The sequence below is a fragment of the Centrocercus urophasianus genome, unplaced genomic scaffold, assembly GCF_019232065.1.
Source record: "Centrocercus urophasianus isolate 14NV4802_14NV808 unplaced genomic scaffold, USGS_Curo_1.0 seq_18, whole genome shotgun sequence".
Classification (NCBI taxonomy): domain Eukaryota; kingdom Metazoa; phylum Chordata; class Aves; order Galliformes; family Phasianidae; genus Centrocercus; species Centrocercus urophasianus.
The window spans coordinates 24085075-24109429 of NW_024884733.1; the positions used below are offsets into that span (position 1 = coordinate 24085075).

At 43.0% G+C, this 24355-nt stretch overlaps 1 protein-coding gene across 4 annotated transcripts in view; it reads right to left on the minus strand.

The window, feature by feature from the left end:
- LRP8 (LDL receptor related protein 8) overlaps positions 1–24355 on the minus strand; it is a 151635-nt gene that overhangs the window by 63482 nt on the left and 63798 nt on the right. For all 4 annotated transcript variants that reach the window (XM_042819409.1, XM_042819408.1, XM_042819410.1 and 1 more), the window contains one exon: positions 61–183. In XM_042819409.1, coding sequence (XP_042675343.1) covers positions 61–183 — 123 coding nt within the window. The remainder of the gene's footprint in view (positions 1–60; positions 184–24355) is intronic.

Here is a 24355-nt window from a genome sequence, read left to right on the forward strand (position 1 = left end):
GCACTCCATGCTTTGACAAGACAACATGTCTGAGAAACACCACTTGTCTGTGCTACTCACTGCATGCTGCTTCTGATTCATCCGACCCATCAGAACATTCTTCTTCACCATCACACTTCCACCTATATGGGATGCAGTGGCCGTTGTCACAAGCGAAATCCGACTCAGCACAAGTTTTCTTTGCTGCAGGAAAAGAAAAAAACAAACAGAACTGGATGTGAATATAAGCACACCTTCACGGCATCCAATCCCAGGAAGGCCAACACTGATTTCCCCACATCAAGAGAATTCATCTCACATTCAGCACTCCTTCTCCATGACAGTAACACTCAGTTATCGGGTGTTCCTCTTCTCTAAAACTTTCATTCCTCAATTATTCAAAATGGATCTACTCTTGTATATTTGATTTCAGACAGTAAAAAAATAAATAAATCAATATTTAAAAATAGGGATGCTCTTTATCAAAATAAGGATCTGGGGTTTACTACAAAACACTGCTGCTTACATGGAACTGAAAGTGTGCTGCATGATTTACAGACAGGTAAGACAAGTCTTGCCTTTGGAGTACTACGATCTAACAATGTTTTTATCCACACAGTCTATCATGGCTTTTTTTAGTACATCTGTCACCCTATTAGATGATCATAAAGCACTCCTCCAGACAATAAACATCATTTCATTAAATGTCAACCACTCAACACTCTTTGCTTTGCTTGCATTAATCTAGGGCTTGAAAAAGATGCAAGGCAGGAGGCTCAAGCAATTAACGGGTTTATTCCACTGTGCTGGTGGTGCAGCACACTCAGTGCCTTTAATATACATCAGCATTACTGCACTGCAGCAGAAAGAAAGCAGCCTACAATCTGGCCTGTTCAGTCCTTGGCATCAGTGTGTACGTGATCACAAGTCACTGCCTTTTCCAATGGTGTGGCTTTTCTACAAGGAATCCAATTGAAGAGCAGATCAGCTGACCAACCAATTCATACAGGAGGTGGTGGCAAGGAGATTTGTTTCTTCCCTTCTGCAAAGCTGCTCACAATCTAATAGGATCACAAGAACATTCAGGCATTGAAGGACACCTGGAGGCCATGTCCAGCCTCCTCCTCAAGACCAGGCCAGACCAGGTAACTCATGGTTTCACTCAGTCTGCTTTAAACATCTCAATCTCAGGATGGAGACAGCATGACCTCCCTGTGCAATCTGCTCCACTGCTTAACTGATTGCACAGGGAGGCTCGTGCTTGGTACCTACTACTCGATGTAAGTCATATGTACACATTATGGCTTCATCAGCATTTCTTCCAGCAGACATCTTCAAAGCATTAAACACAACAACTTGATCTGACTTTTTTCTTATTTTTTCTTACGTAAGCACAAGCTTACAAGCCCATGACCTATGCAGGAAAAGGGTCATTGCTGCATGAGGTACTGGGGAGGTTGTCATGGCAGAAACCAAGCATTCATGTCCTAACGTGAGACACACAGCTTCCCTGAACAAGCATGGAGCAGGAAAACACCACAACACACCAGTAAGCAGCTGTACAACCTCTCAGGATGCACTTCATAAAGAGAATATGCATTTATTCCCCCCTTTCCACTGCTAAATGAGCCATGTTCTGAATCAAATGGACAATTTGCCCTTCGGTCATTTAGAACCAAATATTATGAACAAATATAAAGAAAAACCACAGAGGCCAACTGCTTTACAAGAGACGAGTGACAAAAGGAACCCAGTCTGATCTTCCAAGGATATTGCACGTCCATTATCAGAGGGAACAGACCTGCTCCTCAACACTTGTGCAGCTGGCTATCACGGGTCACTTCTGATGTATTTATTACATCAGATTAACTAAACTAAGCTTGCATGTAATGGTCAGAAGCTCATACCAGATGCTGATGGGATACGAGTGCATAAGCAAAGTCACAGCATTTCCCTGCCTGCTGCCAACCTGAAGCTCAGCAGTTGCTGTTAGAGGAAAACTGCAGCACCCCCAAATGAAACAACTGTGTATTTTTCCTGAAACAGTGACAAGAGTAACACTGGAGATATGAGATGTTTCATTTTTAAAACTGGTTTAGTATAATACAAGCTCTCTCAGAATCATCATGTCTTGCTTCCATCAGAAATCTCTGGTCCTCGGCTCATTCCCAAGAGACTGTGACCCAGCTACCTTTCCGCCTTCACCCAACCTACTCTTTCTCCATCAGTCTGACACTCCGACCACTTATTTCCAGGACGTGCAGACACAAGCGAGGGGTCAGCAACGGACAGGAGGGTAACAGGCAGCCCTCCCACCCTGCAGCACGGCCAGCCTGCTCACAGCAGATGGTAGCACTGATTGCTTTGTTCCCCCGACACTGCTCTTAGGCAGCACAATTAATAGATTGCCAGGATTCACAAAAGGGAGAGAAACGCATAGCTGACATTCACAGGCATCCTTTGAGGGTGTTAATGGGCTCCAGGAGCAGAGCCCTTCTTTGCAAGGCAAAGCTGTGCCCAACCACCCAGCAGCAGAGAAAGGGGACCCTGCCCACACGCCCACCCAAGGGTCCCACAATCCCCTGCCTGATACATCAGCAAGATAAAAGCACATTTGGTCCTTTGTTTGCATCTGAACTGCCTGATCACTTAAAGCAGCAGGCTAAGGGGCAGAAGCCTTAAACCATTCTATGACTATTATATTTACATCTACCATTTCTTATTTTGCTGCTTCTTATTATTTATATTTTAAATAATGTATTGTTATTATTCTTATTATCCAACACATTGGGTCATGGCTCTGCAGAATGCCTTAATGAAAATATGCTCTGCTTTGTGTTGCAAACAGCAGCCCGGATTATTCAAGCTGCAAGAATACAGAAGTCCTGCCATTTCACCACTAACGCAAGACTGGAATCGCTTTGTTTTCAACCAGATTCCCCTTCTGGCACTCAATCCTTGTGTCTGTGCAATCACGGCACAGGCAGGGAGAAGTTAATTAATATATCAGCTCTCTGTCACTTTCCTCCTTTTCTTTTTCAAGTCCAATAACCTCTTCTATTAATCTCCCATGTTATACACCTTTCTTCCATCAATTCTCCATTAAAAATTCATTCAGGCCCACACCATAAATTGTCAGCAGTGCATTAAAAAGTAAAATAAATAAATACCTCCCTTTCAGACAGTGGGGAGGACACAGGTTCCTTCTGCGGTTTCACCTGGCTCAGAAATAGCCAAGCAGAATTAATTGTTCCCCTGAGACCTATTTTCTTTGCCGTAAGCAGCACAGGCAGCTCTGCTCACATCTCTTCCAAATGAACATAAGCAAACAAGAGTAACTAGTCACAGCTTCCCTGTGCCTCTGCTCCTCAGGGGGCAAAATGATACCTGGAACAAGAAGAGAGAAGGCTACTGAAGCATACACACAGCCTTTCATCTTCTTCCCTGCTTGGATACAGGAGTGACACCAAAGAGACTGCATTTCTTTTGGCTCTTGCTCCATTTGCCTTTGGTACCTGCTTTTCCTTTTTCACATCTGCAGCTGGGCAGATACAAAAGGAGTTCCAGCGTAGAAGTTAACTCCTGTGCAGCCACAGGGCTGATTCCCAAGGGGCTCAGCACTGGTTTGGGTGAATTTCCAAAGCTTGGTTAGAAAGGAATTCATTCCTGCTTCTCTTCTCCCAGTAAAACAGACAAGAGAGGGAATAAAGCCATGACAGAAACACAAACTAATGCTCTGAATTTTAAACTAAATTGCACCAGACCAGCACCGTCCCTCATTTTGTAAAAAGTGTCCTTCTGTTTTCCATTACTCGCATCCCTTATCCTAAATTGAAGGTGAGGAGTCAGGGTTCATCCCCAGAGCAAATAAGCAGCAGAACTTGAGGCGACTGGTTTAGAATATGAACATTTACTGAGGGTATCAAAAAAGAAGCAGTCACCGGGGATATGTATAATTAGATAGCAAGAAAGAAATGCATACTGAAAGGAAAAGGAACAAGTACTGGCAACGAGAAGGGACTGGATGCTCTACAATCAACTTCCAATTTCAAAATTACCTGATGTGTCAAATCCCAGACATTAAAACCAATCAGGTAACTGAAACCTGAACTGAACTGAAACAGAGGTCCAAGATTTGTACTTCCATCATCTTACTGTTAAGATCCAAATCTCTCCTATACCTGAAGCCCTCAGTCACTTCACTTTGTGCTTCAGTTCCAAAAGCTTTCTGGGACAGGAACATCTTTTATGCTTCATCTTAGACAGCAAGCCCTCTGTGATTCAATTCTAATCCACAGCCAGCCTAAGGAGCGTGCTAAGCCAAGGAGACCTGCGGACTGAGATGCACCTTTACCCCCTCACAAGCAGCCAGCCAGTTTCCACCAGATCTGAAAAGACAGGGGAGCAAGATGTGAAGAGTCTAATCCTACACATTCCATACAATCAGCAGCTGAACAGAGAACAGTCAAAACTACAGCCCCACAGAAGGAGGACAGAGCATGGCCTCTGCCCACTGGCCAGGCGAGGCTGCAGTGGTGCTGTCATCCTGCAGTACAGGCTGTTGCAGGGGTCTTCAACAAGATTAAAACAACCAGAACACCCAGACACTACAATCTTAGTTTCACTTGTTCTGCTGCCCTCTTATGAATCCTATTTTACTTCTGAATCAGCAGCAGGCTGCCCATTGACTGCTATCTGATCTCACCTGCAACTACATTCAGCCTCCTAGGATAAAACCGTTTCACCCAAGCAGCTGTAAAAATAGAATAAAAGGGCATAAAATGAAAATTTTGAGAGACTAAAATACCTAACCCTGCAGGATGTGAGAAGGGGAAGGGGGTGGTAGGCCAGAAAGAGAAATTGAAATTCATGAAACAGGTTTCATTTCACGCTGCGAAACTTCAATGGCAACTTTGATCTCTGCTATACCAGAGACACTGACAAGACTCCACGTGAGAAGAAAAGCAGCATCACATGAGTTCAGGGGCTCAGCTTGGTCCCAAGGCACCAGCCTGCACTGTGACAGCCACACAGCTCTGCCCAGGACAGACCTCCTTGTTAGGGCTCACTCAGCTATTCTGAATGGTCTCAAACAGAGAAATTCAGCCCAGCTGAACCATCTACTTGCCCCTACGTTGTTTTCTGCTTACCAAGAGAAAGGTATCAAGCTTGAGAGAGATTGTCCAACACTTAACAGCAAGCAGACATCTTCAGTTTATAACTCGGTCCACTCCTGGCTGCAAACACAGCCACATGACAACACAGATGATGCTCTCAAATAGGAATCTGAGTTTTTTTTAAATCTACACGTGAAATTGAGCTCACTGCAAACCTTTTCTGTACCCCAAGCACAAAAAAAGAAAAGAAGGTTGATCTCCAAGCCGTTTGACCATGTTAAATACCCAAGTGATGTCTTACTTTTCGAAGAGATTTGAAGATCCTAACCTGCATCTTAGTGTTGTGACCTGAATACTCTCAAGCTCTGTAGACTAACATGGCACTGGTTTCAAAAAAAAGGAAGCACAAAATGAGTATGGCAATCCACCAAGGTGTGATCTCCCATGGCAGCAGGTGGGCAAACAACTGCCTCGTCCTGCCCAACACCACTGGCACCAGCTATGGGGTTGGCTGCAAGCAGCCCAGGATCACTCAGCGGGTCTTTCTGCCAGCTCCTCAGCATGGGAAATCCCAGGAACATGTACTTTTGCAGCTGCAAAATGGCATGAGATAAGATTGAGAGTTGAAATGTCAGGATATCCTCATAGATGTGGGCTGTTGGATCCTTTTAGTTTTCAGACAACTAAAGACACCTTGAAGTAATGAAAGGGAATATTTAACCAGGCTCTGAATCCGGCCACTTTTTTTGATGCTGCCATCTCAGCAGGCAGTTACATTTATAAAGTAAGATGAATGAGATCACCTCAAACGGGTGGTGCTCAGACACAGACTACATTCCCTTTGATATCTCACATGAAACACATTTAAATGTCTTCTCCCCACAACCCCTGAACCCACCTCAGCAAGCAGTGACCCACTGACAGGAGCTCCTTGATGCCAGGTTCCAGCCACTGCAACAGATGTGCAGCTGTCGAGACTAAACCGGCCTCTCTGATCAATTAAATCAGATCGAATAAATTAAGACAGACATCACCTGGGGTTTGCATTGGTATCAAAGGTATCCAACTCTGTGCGTTTTAAATGGTAATACGTACATCCTCGATTTCAAATTATTTAAATACATTTCCACATTCAGCACTGAGTTTAATGCATGTAACAGGAATCTGTGAAAAGCTATGGAAAACACAGAATCCTACAACTGCATTTTGTCCTCATGCATGAAATTAAAGGGATATCAACAAACAAACATATGATTTCATTGCTGTCATCAAGGCAAAACCCAAGGGAAATCTTTTCCCTTTCCTCAGGTTGCTCTGCTATTTCAGACATTAAGAAGGGGCTGTATGCTCAGAAGTTGCTCTGTTTCTTTCCAGATACACAAGTTGGCCTAATGAATGCAGCATTTGTCCATACAAACTGTTTCACCAGTGATAAAAACAGCAACGATCCCTTTTGATTGTAATTCCAGAAAAGATTTCAAGGACAAAACAGCACACAAATGGGTGTGCTCCCCAGAGGTCTGCACCACACGTGTGGGGTATGCAAGCTCTCCTTGGGAGCTTGAAGGCTTCAGGAGGGCTCTGGCTTCATCTGGGGGAGCTTTGCAGCTGGGAAGAACCCCAGCAGAGACCCCTGGCACTGCCACACTCCACAGGAACATCTGCTCCCTCAGATTTTCCTTCAGCTATGTTTTGTTTTTTTTCCTTCAGATTCACGTGCAAAGCACCAGTGATCTTTTAAGCTGCATAAAAAGAAGTTTTCTGACAGTTTTCTCATTGCTATTCTTCAGGAGCCCACATCACCTTAGTCTTCAAGTCTCAGGGGTTTAAAAGGAAAGAAGGCAAACAAGAATCAGCTACCAGCCTCTCCCCACTCCCCCCTCACTCTACTTGCAAATTGGAAAACCGTGCTTTTGCTGGGGGCTTAGGGGGGACAGATTTTCCTTCTCCAGCATCCTCAATTTGGTACACTCCAACCTAACACTTTGTTTTTTAAATATTTTTCAAGTAAAGCTCATCCACACTGCCTTTTGCTGACAGAATTGCCAGCTCTGTCTGTCTGCTTTGGGTTTCGTTTTGCTTTCTTTTAACGAGCAGCAAGACGCTGCTGCAAGACACGAGATCTTGGGTGGCACCTACGTGTATGTTATTTCACAATGAAGGGTGTCTGCAATCTCCCCAAGAGCCATTGCACGTTATTTTGTCTTTCTGTTTCTGGGAATTAAACACTAGGGGCCATGTTCTACACCCCGATGAAAAACCACCAAAGTCCATGAATAATTATTGGCCTCAGTGATCTCTGTGCAAAATTGGACGCAGATGTTTTTATGACACCCTATGATGTGTGTTTTTAATGCAGGTTTTACAGCCCTCAGCCTAAGTTATGGGCCTCAAGGAGACACCAATAAATATTTCTGTTTGACAGAGTGGTCACAGAGATAGGAAAACAGAAAGGCAGAAACAGTGCAAAACTCCCCAGACTCAAGCTTGGGAGCAATCACCAGTGTGGGACGTTTCCACCAACCTGACCTCATGCTGCATTCAAGCCCCTGATATCCCCTAATTATTAATGGCTATCGGTTTTCATGAAGAGGTTAAACTATCAATCCACTGATGAAAAAAGGGCTGGGCTTCCCACAGGCAAAACATACTGAGGCTACTTCTGCTAAGAAGTACTAAGAAGAAAAATGCATTATGTCCACAGAGGCATTTTCATTCCCACTTAGAAACACGCCTATACCTCATCAATCAGACAGGTACCAGGGAAACAGAAGAGCTGTGCTCTGAGGTTGCATTTGTCCTCAGAAAAGAAGACTAAGGATGTGTGAATGCAGATCCCTTCACTAAGGAATACGGAGGACTGGAAAGAAAAAGGAGGGCCTCTCTGTAAGGTCATTATTTAGCTCTCTGCTCCATTTGATATGATTAAGAATTATTCCTTTTTCAACAGGCTGGTGAAAAAATCTCCAAGACCAGTTGAGAAGATGGTGAAAAACATATCCCAAAGCCTGAAGGGCTGTTTCTTACCTGGGCTATGCTGTTGCATTACAGCACTGCAGTTCATATGGAAGATGCTGAGTTGCAGAAGTTGCCTTTCACAGCTTGGACACAACCTTAAACTTCTCAGTGCTTGAATTAAATAGCTGTAAGGATGAAGTACAGCAAAACAAAACACAGCAGTTTCAGCAGAATTTTGTGCTCTTGTTTGCTTGAGGGAGGTACATCCACAAGTCCCAGACTCAGAGCTATGACAAATGCCCTGCCATGCTCTCACTGCAGCTGCACAGTATGCTGCCTTTGGGGTTGAAACCTGTGTGAGATATTCCTGGGGTTCTTCAAGTCCTTGCTGCACGTTTGCCACTTCATTTTTGGAGTTTGCACCTACATGATGTGGCAACAATTTCAGGGAAAGTCCCTTCCCCTGCAGCTCAGCCTGAAAATACAATATACGTTCTATTTAAGCCTTGATTTTCAAAAGTTGGCCTGAGTCCAGGATGCATACTGTTAATGTGTGGAAAAACAGTAACCTGATATTTACACCTGCAAGCTCTGTGTTTGCAAGCGCAGTAAAACATCCATACAACATGCCTATGCATAAGTATTATACATTCCCAAAATGTGTTAATTGCTAACAGCCCACATATCTGTAATATAAATTATCTGGAGCTAATGACACACTGAAAATCTAGCAGAATTCAGTGCAAACCATAACAATCTAAAAGAAAGAAAAAGTATAGACTCTTCAGAAGTCAAATAAATGATCTAAATCCAATACTCAGACTCAACCCTCTCAGTTGTGAAGTCATCTCTTCTGTTTGTAGCAAAGAAAGTGAGGAGACATCATTTGGAATAACAGAGCATTGCTGCCTCTGTGCAGGGTGTGGGTAGCTGGCAGGGAGATGCAACACGGGATGCTCTGATGAGGGAGTGACACCTATGGCAACACATCTGATCAGGTTGCTTTGTATCCAACAGCAGGAGAAATAAAGTAGTTAATCTGCTTGCTTCAGCTGTGTTTACTTACTAGACATTCTCTAGCTACTTAACATTGGATCACTGCTCCTTTTCTTCTCTCTCTACTTTAATCAAGCTGCATGGCAAAGAATACAACAAATACTCTGTGCAGTTAAGAAAACCCACAGACCACGTTTTACCCTTCAGGAAGGCTACAGTACTACAATTTAAATACATAAGGCACAATCTTGGAAGAATAAGGAGTCAACAACAATGAAAGGAGTGGGCATCTTTTTGAAGATTTTGTCTGCTATTGAAAAAATGCATGTTATACTATACCTTACTGGAAAGCATTTTTATGCTGTTGCAATGGGAATCATAGAATCATGTTGGAAGAGATACACAAGGATCGAGTCCAAGTAGGTATAAGAGCTTGAACTGAATTGATTGCACAGCAACTCACAGGGAGTGTCCAAGATGATGAAAAAAATTAAAAAATAAGGCCCTGATTCTTAATATTTAGCTAGCCCAGAGCCACCCACAGACATGTGCAGACACCTTTTCTTTAGCTCTGTGCTGAAGAAGACATGAAGTGCATCTGAGACTCCAGATGACTAATTTTCCAGGAATCCTACTTCTTAAGGCCACTGAATTAGGGCTCTGGGAACTGTAAGGAACTGAACACAAAAGCATTTTCAAAAACGTCTCCAAAGCCAGCATCATTTCAGACTGAACAGCAGGTTCATCCTCTGATCCAAGTCTGTTACAGCGGAACGGTGCCAAACAAACGTCTGTTAATATTCCGCCAGGAAGCAGGAGCGGGCGGGCTCTGACACTACGTGAAGTGAGGTGCTCAGGTTAGGAGCTGGGCAGCGGTCATGCCATCCCTCCATTTGAGCACCAACCTCTTCACCCGTCATCATCTGCTGTCAAACGCCTTTGTGCACTGCCACACGAAGCACCAGTACCCTGGGGATAGGAGATGAATGGGCACAACATGGGAATTATGATGCATGCAACAATACACTTTAACCTGTTAACGAGTACGACCACGCTTACTTATTCGGAGCTCTCTAATCATAAGGCAAGAAGACATCAACAGCTACTGTGTCATGCCGACAGGGCCCTCCACGGCAAGCTTGGTTCAGAGGTCCACAGCAAACACAAAAAGGCTTTGTCTTTTGATGGGAAGAACAAAGCTACCATGTGGTACAGCATCACACATGCAATTAGTCAGGAAAGTTAATTCAGCAGAAGCAGATGGTGGAACCAGTGGCAGTGCTTTCAGTGGGCATGTTTCCCCCTACCCTCGAGCTGCTGTGAGCGGAGGTGATGGGGGAGTGGTGAGCAGACCACTGATGAGGCACTGAGCTGCACAGCATGGCACCTGGGTGAGGTGCTGGGTGCCCACCTCACTGAGCAGCTCCTGTCTCCTCCATATCTCCTCATCACAACCCCGGGGTGCCTCAGGGTAGCTCCATGAACCACACTGCACATGGCGGGAAACTGAGGCAAAGAGACAAAGCATCTCAGCCCTGCTTGTGCTGGGAGATGCTGATGAGGAAAGGACAAGAAGCTTCTCCCTCTGCTTCTTACCCTACAGCTCATCCAGCATGGGACAGGAATGAAAGGCTTCTTGTTCACTGCTGATTGCCCTGAACATGCAGAAAACCTAAAAGCCAAACCACAAGAATCACACAAAGAACTACAATACAGGAAACCTTGTGATTTGTGTGACTTTGAAGTAGCAGCCCTGGACACAACCCTCAAAGTCCCCCCTGCTGTAACTGTCATCCAGCATTGCTCCATACCTCACAGATAGCAGCAGTACCCACATGAGGATGGCATGAGCTAAAGCCTTTAGCTAAAGCATTTGATTAACACAATATGAACAACTAGCTGCCTGACAAAGTGCATGCATGCTCTGGTCACTACAGAGTTTTCTTGGTCCAACCTCATTTTCTCCAAAGCTCCTGGTAACCCATTAATTAAAATAAATTATTTACAGCTTCCAGGGGTTGGAAGCCATGGGATGCACTCACTGGAATTCACACAGCTCTGTGCAGTCAGTCCTGCTCTCATCTGCCTTGCAATCACTGCCATGGAAATGTGCAGGAGGCGACAAAGGAGCAGCAAAATACGCTGGAAGGGGAGCGCAAGGTGATGTTGCAGGAAGGCACAGACAAAGAAGAATCCAACTGCTGCTTCCAAACACAATCCTTCTTTGTGCAGCTACAAGTTGATAAAGAGGGTTTTTTATGGATGTAGAAACCAAAGCTCCTTCCAGCCAAGTGCAAGCAGGCGGGGTGGCTGGAGCACCTTGCCTTTCAGTTCAGGGCAGGGCATCATTAGGGATTTGTGGTGAGACAGCAGTAATGAGTTGGGCTTCAGCCAAAAGCAAACCCTGAGGTGAGGAAACGTAGTTTAACTCATTTAATAAGCAATCCCCATGCCACTCATATGGCAGCACCAGCTGCAGACAGAGCTGCTCCACATTCAGGAGGAGTTTTTTTTTGTTTTGTTTTTTTACACCATTATTAAGTAGTCATGTTCATCAGCAATTCCCTCGACTTTGTAGGAAGAAAGCATTTTAGAACATAAATTTGAAGGTCTGACTGACAAGTATAACAAAAGTCTGCTGGGTCTTTGAACTGATTTCCAAAGGTGGTTTATGAGAATAAAGGGAAAATAAAGTTCTATGGAATTATGAACTTTTTACTGCTTAAGGAGTCTCACATGAACACTGCTGAAAAATCAAGTACCATAAAGCCAAGCCATATACATAACCCTGTCAATGATTACTATGCTTTTTCCCCTCCCTATTTATTTCTCATAATTTATTTGTTTTATGAGGCCACTGGTTACCTATGTCTTTATGTCTTCAATGAGACATAAAAAGGAGACACCTCTGTGAAAGTAAGCCACTATCAAAGCCTGACAGCTTTCCTCCAGCAATACAACAGTGGATTTGGAGCATATTCTCCTGTGGTTCACTAACATTCCTTTCATTGGAAAGAAAGGAAAGAGCAGAACACATTTCTTGCATGATGAAGAAGCAGCTCTGCAGATTTCAGTCTGTAATTCCCAACACCCAAACTCCTGCACCATGCCCTCAGCTGGTGCAAAAAGGCTTATCTGCTCTGAAGGCACTGCAGTTACTGATTCGGATTAGCTCTACAAGCTTCTTTCGACATAATATATTGCAACAGTGCACTGACATTATTTAAGTGCATTGACATTATTTAAGTCCAGCTTTAAACGTACAACAAAAGAGGTATTTTTTACCATAAGCCGAGAAGTTTGCATAAATTTTTATTTTTTAATTATCTTCAAGTCTGCCACATGACTTATACTGGCAATACTGCATGGCTCCCACAACGGTACAGCGACTGAGCTGAAGCCCTGAGCTCATCAGCACATCTGTAAACTAAAAAGCAGCATCAGAAGCAAGAAAGGAGATTCACAAGTGAGGACTCCACATCTAGCAGGACAGATACCATCCCCAAGCTCAACCAGTCCAAAATTAAGGAACAAAGAGGAATCATTTTCATATGCTCCTCCAATCTTCTGTAAATAACAGCACGGATGAGACTCTGTGGCTGCAAGGTAAGGAGGATTCCTAACAACCACACACCTTCCAGTTTGTCACCACCAGAACTGAGACTGGTGAGGAATATCAGAATTAAACTTCCCCTCCACGAATGGTTTCCAGTCACCCAACTGTTACCAGGACAACTCCAGCAGCCAGAATACAAATTACCTTTAGGGTACCACGGTAAACTTCAGCGCTGACCAACCCTGCAGGCAAATTTAAATCACAGCAATTTAAATGACAACTGTGTAAACAGCAGAAACTATTAAACTATCACAGGAGTCAATGTACTATAGTCAGGAAAAATGTTACTGGAGGCAGCAACAAAACGGAGCAAAAGGAGGAGGAGACACAGACACACAAAAGTTCAGCCTCGTAATGCATGAGTGCCAGGCTCAGGGCTCTCATTCCCTAGGAAACATCACTTCTGCACTGACTTTTTCTTGTTCTGGATATCAGCTGCAAACAAGTCCCAACGTTGGGGCAAAACTTTTTGAGAAGGAAATCCAGGCAGCTCTGGGTGCTGAAAGATGCACAGTAACAAACAGTACTGGGACTGTGCATTGCCATGGCTTTATTCCTGCGAGAGGAAGAAAAAGAATTATATACATACATATTTTTATTTTCCTTCTACCTTTGGCAAAAGGCAGCCTTCAAACTCAAGAGTATTAAGGAAACACTCCGGATGCACAAATTGTTCTGCAAAAACACTGATATACAAACCACAATGGTACTTATGCTACCAGGCTGAAAAATTCAGTAAATAGCTTCAGCAAACATAACTCAGCTTAGAAGTCCTGCTGTCTACAGCTCGCATCGCTGCTTGGGTGTTGCTCAAGTTTTCACACACTTTTTTTTTCCTACTTATGCTGACACTTCATCAAGTGCTTGGCTACAAGAGGATTTACTGATAAAAGCATCAAGTGCAAGCAGCTCAACTGCAGAGAACCCAAAGCAAGGCAATGCAGACTGACAGCTCTGCTCCACCTTTCCCCTTGGTAAGGTGAAGTTCTTTCTACCAGATGAATAAAGCGCAGCTTTTAAGTAAAAATTCTCATTCTAACAGCTTAGATGACCGTTGGATAGTCTGCATTTCAATGAAATGCGTAAGTCAAGTATCAAACTCACTGGATGCTACCTGGGCAGTAACGCTTGGAGGTATAGTAATGTGAGACCATGCAAGAGGCATTCCCAGACAGCCAGCAGTTTAATGATGGAGAGCTGGCCCAGCTGCGGCAGGCATGCAGCCTTCCTGTGAGTCCTGCAGCCACTCCAGTCTATGGCCTGACTTGTGATTACCAGAGCGAGGAGAGCTGAGCAGAGGTTTTGGAACAAATCTGCTCAGCAATTAAATCATTCCTTCACGGAGATGTTATCATTAAAAGTAATACAAAATCTGAATGTACATAACTGCAGCCTCCCAAAAGATCACTTCCAACCATTCATTAATGTCAGAAGCTGCCCACTGGGTGGATAACCCAGCGAGAGCCAGATGCAATTACCACGCAGGGCTTTCAAGGGGCTAAATACATAAATCAGCAGAATATTCAAAACCTGCCAATAGCTCTCCCCTTCTTTTCCTCTTTGTAGCAACCTGGTGGCTGGGTGAGGTTATAAATACCACAACTTATCTCAGCCTTTCTTTCAGTCTCTCCACTTGACTGTTACTTCTCCTTCACATCCCATTTCAAATCAGGTTTTAAGTTTATGTCAAGCAGTACAGTCTGATCATGTCTCTGGAAAGAGATGTGACTAACTTTTGTACCAACTTGAACTAATGAACAAAAGCACCACGAGTTTCTTACAAACTGACAAATACAGGCAAGACTTGACAGAATCAATTAAAATCCTCATTCTGAAAAGTAAAATAGAAAGGGCATTAAAAGATCTTCACCTTCCCCTGCTATGCTCCAGCTACAAGCAGCAGCTGTTAAAGAGAAGCCACGTGGTACGGCTCATCTCATCGCTCCCTTCTGAAGTGCCTGTTTTTCCAAATGCAAAGATGGGAATAAGGAAAACCAAATCCTTCAAAAAAAGTCTACAGAAGTCAAGGACTGCAATTTCTTACGGTTAGAAATAACTGTGTTTTAATGACTCAGTCTTGCAGTATTCAGTGCTGGAAGTTCAGTCCTGCTATCATCATCAGTATTCGTCCCAGTCTGTGGGTGGCTTCTCAACTATCATTTCTCCATTAACTGCCTCTGGGAAAGGAATGCAGAGGGAAGGGGTGCAAATGTGCATGGGGAAAATCACCACACACTGTCTTTGATGTTCCTCACTTTTCACAAATTTCTTTGGCTGCTATGGGGATAAGCCAAGCAAAATAATGAATAAGAAGTTAAACCTATTGCCAGTTCAGCCTCAGATCAGATAATCACCTAATGGTATCCCTGGGTGAGCATGTGACAATTTACCATGGAATGAATTATTAAGGACAGCCAGACGACTCCAGAAACAAACAAAAGCAACCAACTGACATAAAAAAATGGAGCAAGAAAATTCAGAAGGCAGAACTTTCTCTGCCTTGCGAAAGACTTCCTGCTTCTCAGAGCCCTGGCCCCATTCGTTCCCTTTTTTCCTTGGCCCCAGGTCTGTGGCAGTTCATTATGAAGATAAAAACATTTTGCTTCACTCCTGGGTCAGTTGGGTCGTGTCACACAATTCAATCGGCAGGTTAATTTTAAATGGGTCAGAACTGATATTAAGCTGTTAAAATGAGAATAAGCTGATTGTGCCTGGGAATAGAAAAGCACAGAGGGGCCTTTCACAGTATTTGTGCCTCCAGATAACCTCAGTTATGCAATGGAGCTGCCTTATTCCACCTCCTTCTCCCCAGTGGAAGCAAGTAAGTCAAGATCTGCTAACAGCTGTTTACCAAAGGGTAAAAACAGTAAAATGCATTCAGTGCGGTGGGGAACCTTTTAGGAATCTTGGGCTGTGAAAAATAACCTCTGGGTCCTCTGCCTAAGTCAGAGCCTTGGCAGGAGCTATGCTCTACATACACAGGACAGGGCTTCTCGTGGTCCCTGTAAGACTGGTGCACAGCTAACAGGGACAAGCCACAAGGCTAAGGCTACAACGCCCAGGTGTGCCCAGATCCAAATTAAGGACTGCCAAAAGTGACCTGTGCTGTGGGTCAAAGACTTTCTGGTTCACTGGCATCACCTAAGCACTTGGACTCTACTGCCAGATGCAGGGTGCATGAAGGTACTTTGGAAGTTTTTGGAAGGTACTTTGAAGTTATTTTGGAGATGAATTTTCAAGCTAAGAAGTCTTCAAGCTCATAGTTCTTTCTGTGGAAACACTACAATCTTTACTCAGCTTAGTCAAAATGCTGGCTCGAGATTTAGACCAAACCCTTACCATCCCCTCCCCAAATCATTCAAGGCCAAATAGAAATTTAAAACATAAATGACAGCTACTGTCTGCTTAGAAGCAACTGGTCAAAATTATATCCCTTCAAGAAACCCTAACTGCTCTAATTCCTTTTTCCCCAAGTCACGCCGTGCTTCCAAACACAGCCTTGAAGAGCTTTTCTAGCACATTGACCTAAACTACTTGCTCCAATTGCAAGTAAAACCTGTGTGTTCTGTGTTAAAACAAGAGCAGTGAAAAGACAGTTGTTGTTGCCACAGCAGTCACAGTCCAGTTTCTTCTGGACCTGCTTTCCTGCTGGGAAACCAGAATCGTTAGCAAGTTTTTAACTAGCAGAGCAAGAGAAATCTGCTCTGCAATTATTTCAGCTTCAGGCCCATCCTTAGAGATTCAGTATTCCCTAAAAACTAATAAAACATTGTGAACAAACACATGCATGCATGCAAAATTACAATTTGAAATATTTTTTCCATAGTCAGCAATAAGAGACCACTTAAATTTGATTTATGTAAACATAAAATTGGGGAAAACATGCAGCCTACGGTGGTATTTCCATCCCCTTCTCAACCAAGACCTTGAAAAGTATTGTTTTCTGCACTGTATGAATTCATTCTTTAAACAGGATACTTATGTCACTTTTAATTACTTGCTTTCATTGCTGTTTCTCAGTGTAATTTTACTGTACTACTTACTTGCTCCACTGCAAAATCTACTTTATTTATGCAGCAAAGATGCTGTTAAGGTAAAGCTTTAATTTGAAGCTTATCCCTTTTATTATTAGCCTATCTTCTAATGGTCATCTTTTACTAATCAACAAAATATTTTTGTAATAAGGAAACTGAGAAAGAAAGAAAATATACAAGCTGCCCTCTAACCACGCAAGAGTGCAGCAGAGCCCTACATCGCACGCTTGGCCCAACCCCTGCTATGCCACTGCGCTGCCTGTGTGCTCTTCTTCCCACTCAGGATCCAGGGATCCCAAGGAAAAAATCTTTACAAAAGCTGGAGCAACTATGTGAGCACACATACCAACCCACTCCTGCTCTGTAGCAACGTGCTACCACCTCCAAAATATTTAGGTTATAATATATAATATATGACCTGACCTTTATGTTTCCCCATATTCTCCTTAACAGGATTGATATGAAACCTCCTGGTGCTAAATGTAGCTCTGTGCAGAGACAAACCTCCTTGGACACAGCGACCTCCCAGACGTGTGAACTCAGCACTCTGCTGACAGCCAGACACACGCAGCGCTCTCACGTGTCCCAGCTGATGGCTCTATGATGCTGGACAGAAGCAGGGCAAGGTGACAAGCCTGCAATGTCGTGCCCTGCAATCTATATTATGACAAGATAATCAATTGAGAGTGGCGTATCATCACATTCAAACAGTGACAATGTTCTCCACCCTCCCCCCTGAGCACCTATATATCACAAGCCACCTTTCAGAATGCATCTGTAATTTTACAGATTCAAGAGGTCAAAACTTTAGCTGCGTTTACTTTAATGCTATTCATATATTATTAAAACCTTTCAGGAATCATCTGTTTGTTCCAGGCTGTCCCACAGGGCTGGCCAGCATGGGCATGCTAGCTAGGGAATTATTATGTGTTTCATGTCAAGGACAATGGTTCAAAGTCAAGCACAGAAGAGAAAGAGATGCTAAATAAGGCGATATCCAAGTATTTCTAATTTAGATCTAAATCAACCATTTTTATTTGAGTTCACATGCATTACGCAACTAACACAGGAATCCCCATCGTTTGAACACATACAGATCTATATCTGAAAGTTTTAAGATTGTAAAGAGCAGGCAAGAAATCAGCCTACATGCACGTAAATTCATTTGCTTCTAATCTGTGAGTGGCCAAAGCACCGAAAAACCTACGGAGATGGATTAACCCTGCCTTTATCTGAAACTCTGAGAGTAATATCAATCCCAAGCAGCCTGTCCTCCAGCTGCATATATTGGAGACCCAACACCTGCTGCTAATAGCAGCACGTAATTGAGCAGAGAAATTAGTTTCATTGGAAACCTGGAGCAATCCAGAGAGGCCTGATGTCAGTGCTTCCTCCTCTTATCAATGGATGTACACTGGTGTAGCACTCAAGGACAAGGACAGCCAAGTAATGTTGCACCTATGGGTAGCACTCCACGAAAACAAGATGTGAAGATGTTTTCAGACCACATGCCATATTTGACTGTCTCTTCCATTTGAAATTGCAGACAGGAATCCTGCTCCTTGGTAAGAAAACCTTTCTGACAGCAATAAAGAATTGGGAAGCATCTGGTATCCCTTCCCCTATCCTAATCTCAAGGGTGCAGTGGCTGTCACCTGGTAACCTGACCTTTTGACTGGGTTTTGCTTGAATTACTCTAGCACTTTCACCCTTTCAACTCATCTCTTGCTTTCCGTTCATCTTAATTTATAGCTTATTTCAATAGTGTGCTTCTTCACTGACCTGTGTATAAACAGCCTGCTTAGAAAAATCAAACCAGCAGCAATCTCTCATTTGGTTCCAATTCTTTTGCACTTACCTAGCATCTCCATGGTATTTTGGACTAAAATCTTTCATTTCATATATCCCAGGTCTCACCTTATGTTATGCTTCCTTCCCATTTGCCTTATATATCATCAAAAATTAATCATGAAATAAACAAAACCAGTATGTTATAATGCTGCTTTTTTTCTGGGCCTGGATTAAACAGACATTATCATTATAGCACATGGAGCCACCCTAATAACCACCACAAACCCTGTGTTGCCATATCACATCTACTCTAAGGGTACTGCTGAGATTTTTCCAAAGCCTTAAAACTCCAAAGACAACTTATTTCTTCATGTCACTTGAAACGTCATTTTCCTGGAAACACTTCCTACAGTCCAAGCCTATGGCAAAACCAAGCACACTAGAATAGAATAATTCCACTCCTAAGAACATTCTCCTCTTTTATGACATCCACTGAAAACAGAATTGCTGCCTCTGGCTCACAGGACATGCTGAGAACTGCTTTGATGGATACTCTTCTAGCTGCAGCTATTGCTGGTAATGATGTTTACACTTTCATGTTCAAAGAACTAGTATCAATTATGAATTCTTGTACATTCACAGTGTATCATGTTCACTCATCTGTAGTTGTGTATCAGTAATTTGATCAGTAACACAGCTTCAAGGCCACATTCATAACTGTAGAGAAGGACAGCACAGAATCTGATAGCAAAGTAATAAAATCAATCCCTAACAAAGTTAACCAAATAAACATGTTTCACAGAAAAGGCAGACCATCAGGATCCTGCCTTATTACTGCCTATCAGCTCAACTTGGAGGCAGTCACCTCCCTCCAACCTCCTGGCAGACAGCATCCATTACATTTGTGGTTAGATACTTGGAGCATTATGATATTGTCCACGACAATGAGCATCTGAGCTTAAAATGTGACCCAAATACCTATAATAAATAAAACATAAATGAATTGCAGGGTCTGTTGGGGTGAGCATGCAGATCATCTCAGGTTGCAGAGCGAAATGGCTTTTTTGCTTCTTTCTAAGAGAGAAGAAGCCTGTAGCCTATCCCCTACTTCTGAATAATTAAAAATACTTTGTTCAGTGGTGCTGCACCTCAACACATGAGTGAGGCTGAACAAATTTGTTGCCAGTGAATCTCCATTGACTTCAAGGTATTTTATTACATCCACAGCTCAGAATAGCAGAAGGGAGAACCTGTATCAAGCTTGGTTCTAGGTTCAGGCAGCCCAGAGTCTCAGCTTTTATCTGGTGCTGCTCCCACCCACTTGACGTGAATCACTGGGCCTCTCTTCTTGGTTTCCCATCTTTCATGTGGAACATTAATACATACTTCACAGCTCTGTTAAAAAAAAAAAAAGTTATTATTTAAAGTTTGCACACTGCTTTGAAGATGAAAAGGGCTATGTTTTGTCACTAACACAGCTTCAGAGAGATGTGGTTTATTTTTGCTCAGGAAATTTCTGCCATTTAGTTCCATTTGAAGAACGTATTTATCTGGAGAAAAAATCTACTTTATATGTATAAAAGTATTGTATTTAATAACAACCACGAAAAATAAAAATAGTAAAAGGAAACAATGGCACAACAGGAACAGATCCTGGACATCCAGTGCCGGCAGGACTAGAAAGTTGCATTGTCTGTCCAAAGCACCCTGGAGGTTTCTGGGATCCCTGGAGCAATCCTACATGTCCATGGAGTGGATCAGCGCCGGCAATTGTACCAATCTGAGGGCCCTAAGCATCAAGAAGAACTTGACTTAAGGCAACAACACAGCAGACCTCGCCCATACAGTCAGAATCTTACCAACTGGTGCCAGTGAAGGCTTTGTCTAGACAAACAGTTCCTTCCTCCTCGAGCAAAGCTGCGTTACTACATACCGCTGTCATACAGAAAGTGCACACTGTGCAACAATGACCAAAAGGGAGAGCCTGCATGCTTCCCTGCCTTCTTGCTGGTCAGAGCTGATGGAGCACGACTGCTGGGGCCTGGAGGAAGGAGGCACAGATGCAGACTTGCCTGTTTACTGACCCACCCATGCTGCATGAACTGCCAACTTTATGTAATTTGCACAAAATATGATGTCAAGTGATTTTCCCCCTTTCTTTTTCAGAAGGGGGTTTCTTTTGTATTAATTTATAGTGGCTGCTGGCATACATGAGGAGAGCAGCATCCCAGCTACAACAGCTTCAGGAGCAGGACTCATTGTGCTGTGACGGGGCACTCAGGGCCCTCTCCACATTTTTCCATTTCCTTGGCTGAGCTGCAAGCAGTACAGTGTCAGAAGACAAATTACAGAGGCATTTACCCAATTCTGGGGCTTGTCATTTGCTATTCAGCCCTGACCAAACTGGCATGATGTACTGAGTGTGCTCCGCTGCTTGTGGGACAATTTTCTTGGCACTGCAGAGAGACTTGTCATCATTTTTGGACAAATGCACCGTGCTAAGCATATCTAAATATTTTAGGCCACAACCCTCGTCGATGTAAGCCCATCATAGCTTCACAGAAATCAGAGCTTTTCACATTCTTTGCTGAGAATCCAGTCCTTTAACATTGTGTCAATTTAAGAACAGGAGTTTTAAGACAAAGTGCTATTTCTTTGTGTTTATTTCTGTACAAGCTTTCAAGTAGTCATCATAAAACCTCCCAGCACAATCACCAACAACCATGGTTCACGCAAAAGCAGTATGTTAACTTTGCCAGCTTATCAGCAATGAAACATCAACTACATGTTGTTACTCAGTTTATGGGTAAAATCATCAACAGTTCAGCTACCATACAGGGCAAGACTACTACAGAAGCTTGTTTCTTATCCAGTACTGTCAGCAGTTCCTACATCTCCAGAGCATTAATTCTCCTCCATCTTAGCCCAACACTTTCTTCTTCTCCCAAAGCATTATTGCAAAAGCTAAGAAAATAAGGGAATTCCAGTCAAGACACCAAGGACTCTTCCTACACTAAGAAAAAATGCTTTTGAGAGCTAGAGGTATTTTAGGATACTAACAAAGTACCCAGCGGAGCTCTGAATGCTACTCAAGAGAAAGGTTTGGGTAATAAATGAAATGAAAAATCACATTCATGGAGATGTAATGGATCAAATCCACTGTGGCAGGTGCAGTTCTACAATTCTCAGTTGAGCTTTGCTCCCTTATGGCAGCCTGTGTTCATACCCACGTAAAGCAATCCCATCAGGCGTGCAGTCCTGATGCCAGAAAAATATATTTTCTTAAAAATGCAGCACTATCTATTATTCACTTCAAAGCCTTTCCTAATATGCTGTAAGACTCAAAAATCATTCTGTTGAACTATTTAATTCATTAAATGGTTGGAAAACTTTCCATTTCTTGCCTAAACAAAGAGTTTACCCCGTGGCTTTGCTTTAATGATTATTTGTAACAGGTATTAAGTTGACTAATAACAGACAGAAAAACTATTATCTAAATCTATCTTAGACTAGGTTTCTGCACCAAACATGGAAACATAATGCAATTCTGCTTCCTTTTACAGCAGCTTTGATGGATGCTGATATTGAGCAACAGAGATATTACAGAGGAGGAAAAGCCTCACATTGACACAATACAGCAGTGCATAAAGACTTCAAAACCAGCTGCATTGCTCTATCTGGAAGCAAAGAGGAAGAGCTGATCTGGGTGAGAAGAAAAAGCTACTACATGCTCTAAAAAGAAACAATTTAACTGAGGATTCAAACTAAGTATAATGACTATGGGGTTCTTTTACCAGGCTGCATCTTGTACCTGGAAAGGCTCAAAATCTCCAATATTCACATCATCTTTTAAGCCCTTCATAATATGAATACAGAAACACCTTCAAATCACACTGACTATGCAGGGATTAGGACAGAACCCAGCCTGAATGCAAAGCTCTCCACCTCTGCTACTCCCCTGAGCACCCCCAATTGCTCGGCTCAGCCATCCCCCATATCCCATCACACATCAGCTTGGCCATAACTCTGGGGCAAAGATTTCCTTTACCACATATGTCTGAGCAAAGTCCTGAACGCCGGAGTCCTGATTCTTTGTGACTGTTCCCTCGGGAGTTACATCCACGGAAATCAACAGTTATTAACCACCAACGAATCTATTCAGTTCCTAGATCCCATGTGTATGTGCACACACCTGTGTGTGTATGTTAGAAGGAAAGACAAAAGAACTCTTCCTGATCTTTTTGCTTGCAAAGCCACTGGAGACATTTCACTTTGTCTGAGCAGCACCAAGACAAAGATGAAGTAATGCAAACATGCCACCTCTTTTTAGTTTTAATCTTTTTCCCAACTCCTTTTTCTGACACATAGTGTCATTTTGCACCTAAGTGAACCCTAGCAATGTCATGAAGTCTATCTTGCAGAAAATGTCAAAATATTCTAACTCCCAGAATTTGGAAGTACTAAAGTTCAAAAACTAGAAAACTGCACTACTGACTCTGAGCCCAGAAAATGGTGTGTGATACTTCAGTGAGTGCAATTATCACATGAACAAGGATGCTTTCCCAGTTATCTGAAGGAAAACACTTGGAAGCCAGAAATATGGAGACGATGAGCATGGAGATGTTGTTCAGACAGAACAACATCATCTCATCCCATGAAGGAAGCAGGAGAAAAAAGTCCTATATTCTAGGAAATGAGAGCTGGAAATTGCATTGCAAATTATGCTGCTTTACCATCTCTAATGTGCCTTTCAAGGACCATTCACATCGTGGCTGCCACTGGACAGGACCCACCTCCTCCATGCCATACATATCCACAGTGAATAACAGTAAGAGCCAGCAGGCTCCCTCCATCAGACTGGTTGCATGAATTCCAGGCTGCAAATCTCATTTTCTTATCAGAATTTATTTTCCTTCAGGCTAAATCCTTCACCATCTTTTCTCTGACTCTCATCATATGTAAATGTCGAAGGGTCATATAACAAAACAGCGAGATGGAAAGTAATGAGGACAGAAACATTTCCTAACCAGGGTGGTGCTGCATGCAGACTCCTAGACCAGAAGTGTTTTCTTCTTCGCTGTCTTTCAGCACAGAGAGAGAAGCGCTGTACAAATGTATGGGTAATGAGCAAGTGAATACTGAGATGCAAAATGATTTTAATGACTGGCTTTTACCCAGTCTATGGTTTGCCTGCAGTGTCCATCCGGTTAGGAATAACGTATCCTTCCCTTGGAAAAGAGAAGGTAAAGTGCTGCTGATTCTCTTAATCTTGGGAACTGCAGATTGTTCTCTTCCAATTCAAAGACTTGGAAGCAATCAATTTTCTAGCAGCTACACAGAGAAATAAAAAAGCAGAGTTACGTTTCCATATTAAAATACAACCTTTTTGCTGAAAAGATCTTTTGACCCCTTTCTCCTTCTCCCCCCCTCCCCCCCACTACTACTTAGGCATTTGGATTTCTACACTTCCAGACTGAAGCAGATGGAGATTAAGTGACATGCTTAAAAGGCCCAGAAATTTTCATTTAGCAATTACTGAACAGTTTTGAGGACCAGTTCAGAACATTCTGAAGCAGAATGCTTCTGCTGTTTGTGCTGGGTCACAACAGCAGTCACTGCGGATTCCCAGCCATCCACCACGAGATGGAACTCCCCAGTTTCAGAACAAGGGACAGGAAGATGCCTTTAGTGATGGCTGCCAGGGCTAGTGGGAAGCTCCTACCCTGGATCTTCCTGAGCCTCTACTAGGCCTCTGCAGAACAAAAAGTAACAGAAGCAGCAGCAGTCCTGATGTACTAAGATTCACCCTGGGTGCCTAGGGCTCCCTTCCTGACATTTAAGTCAATACTTCAGTTCACATTTGC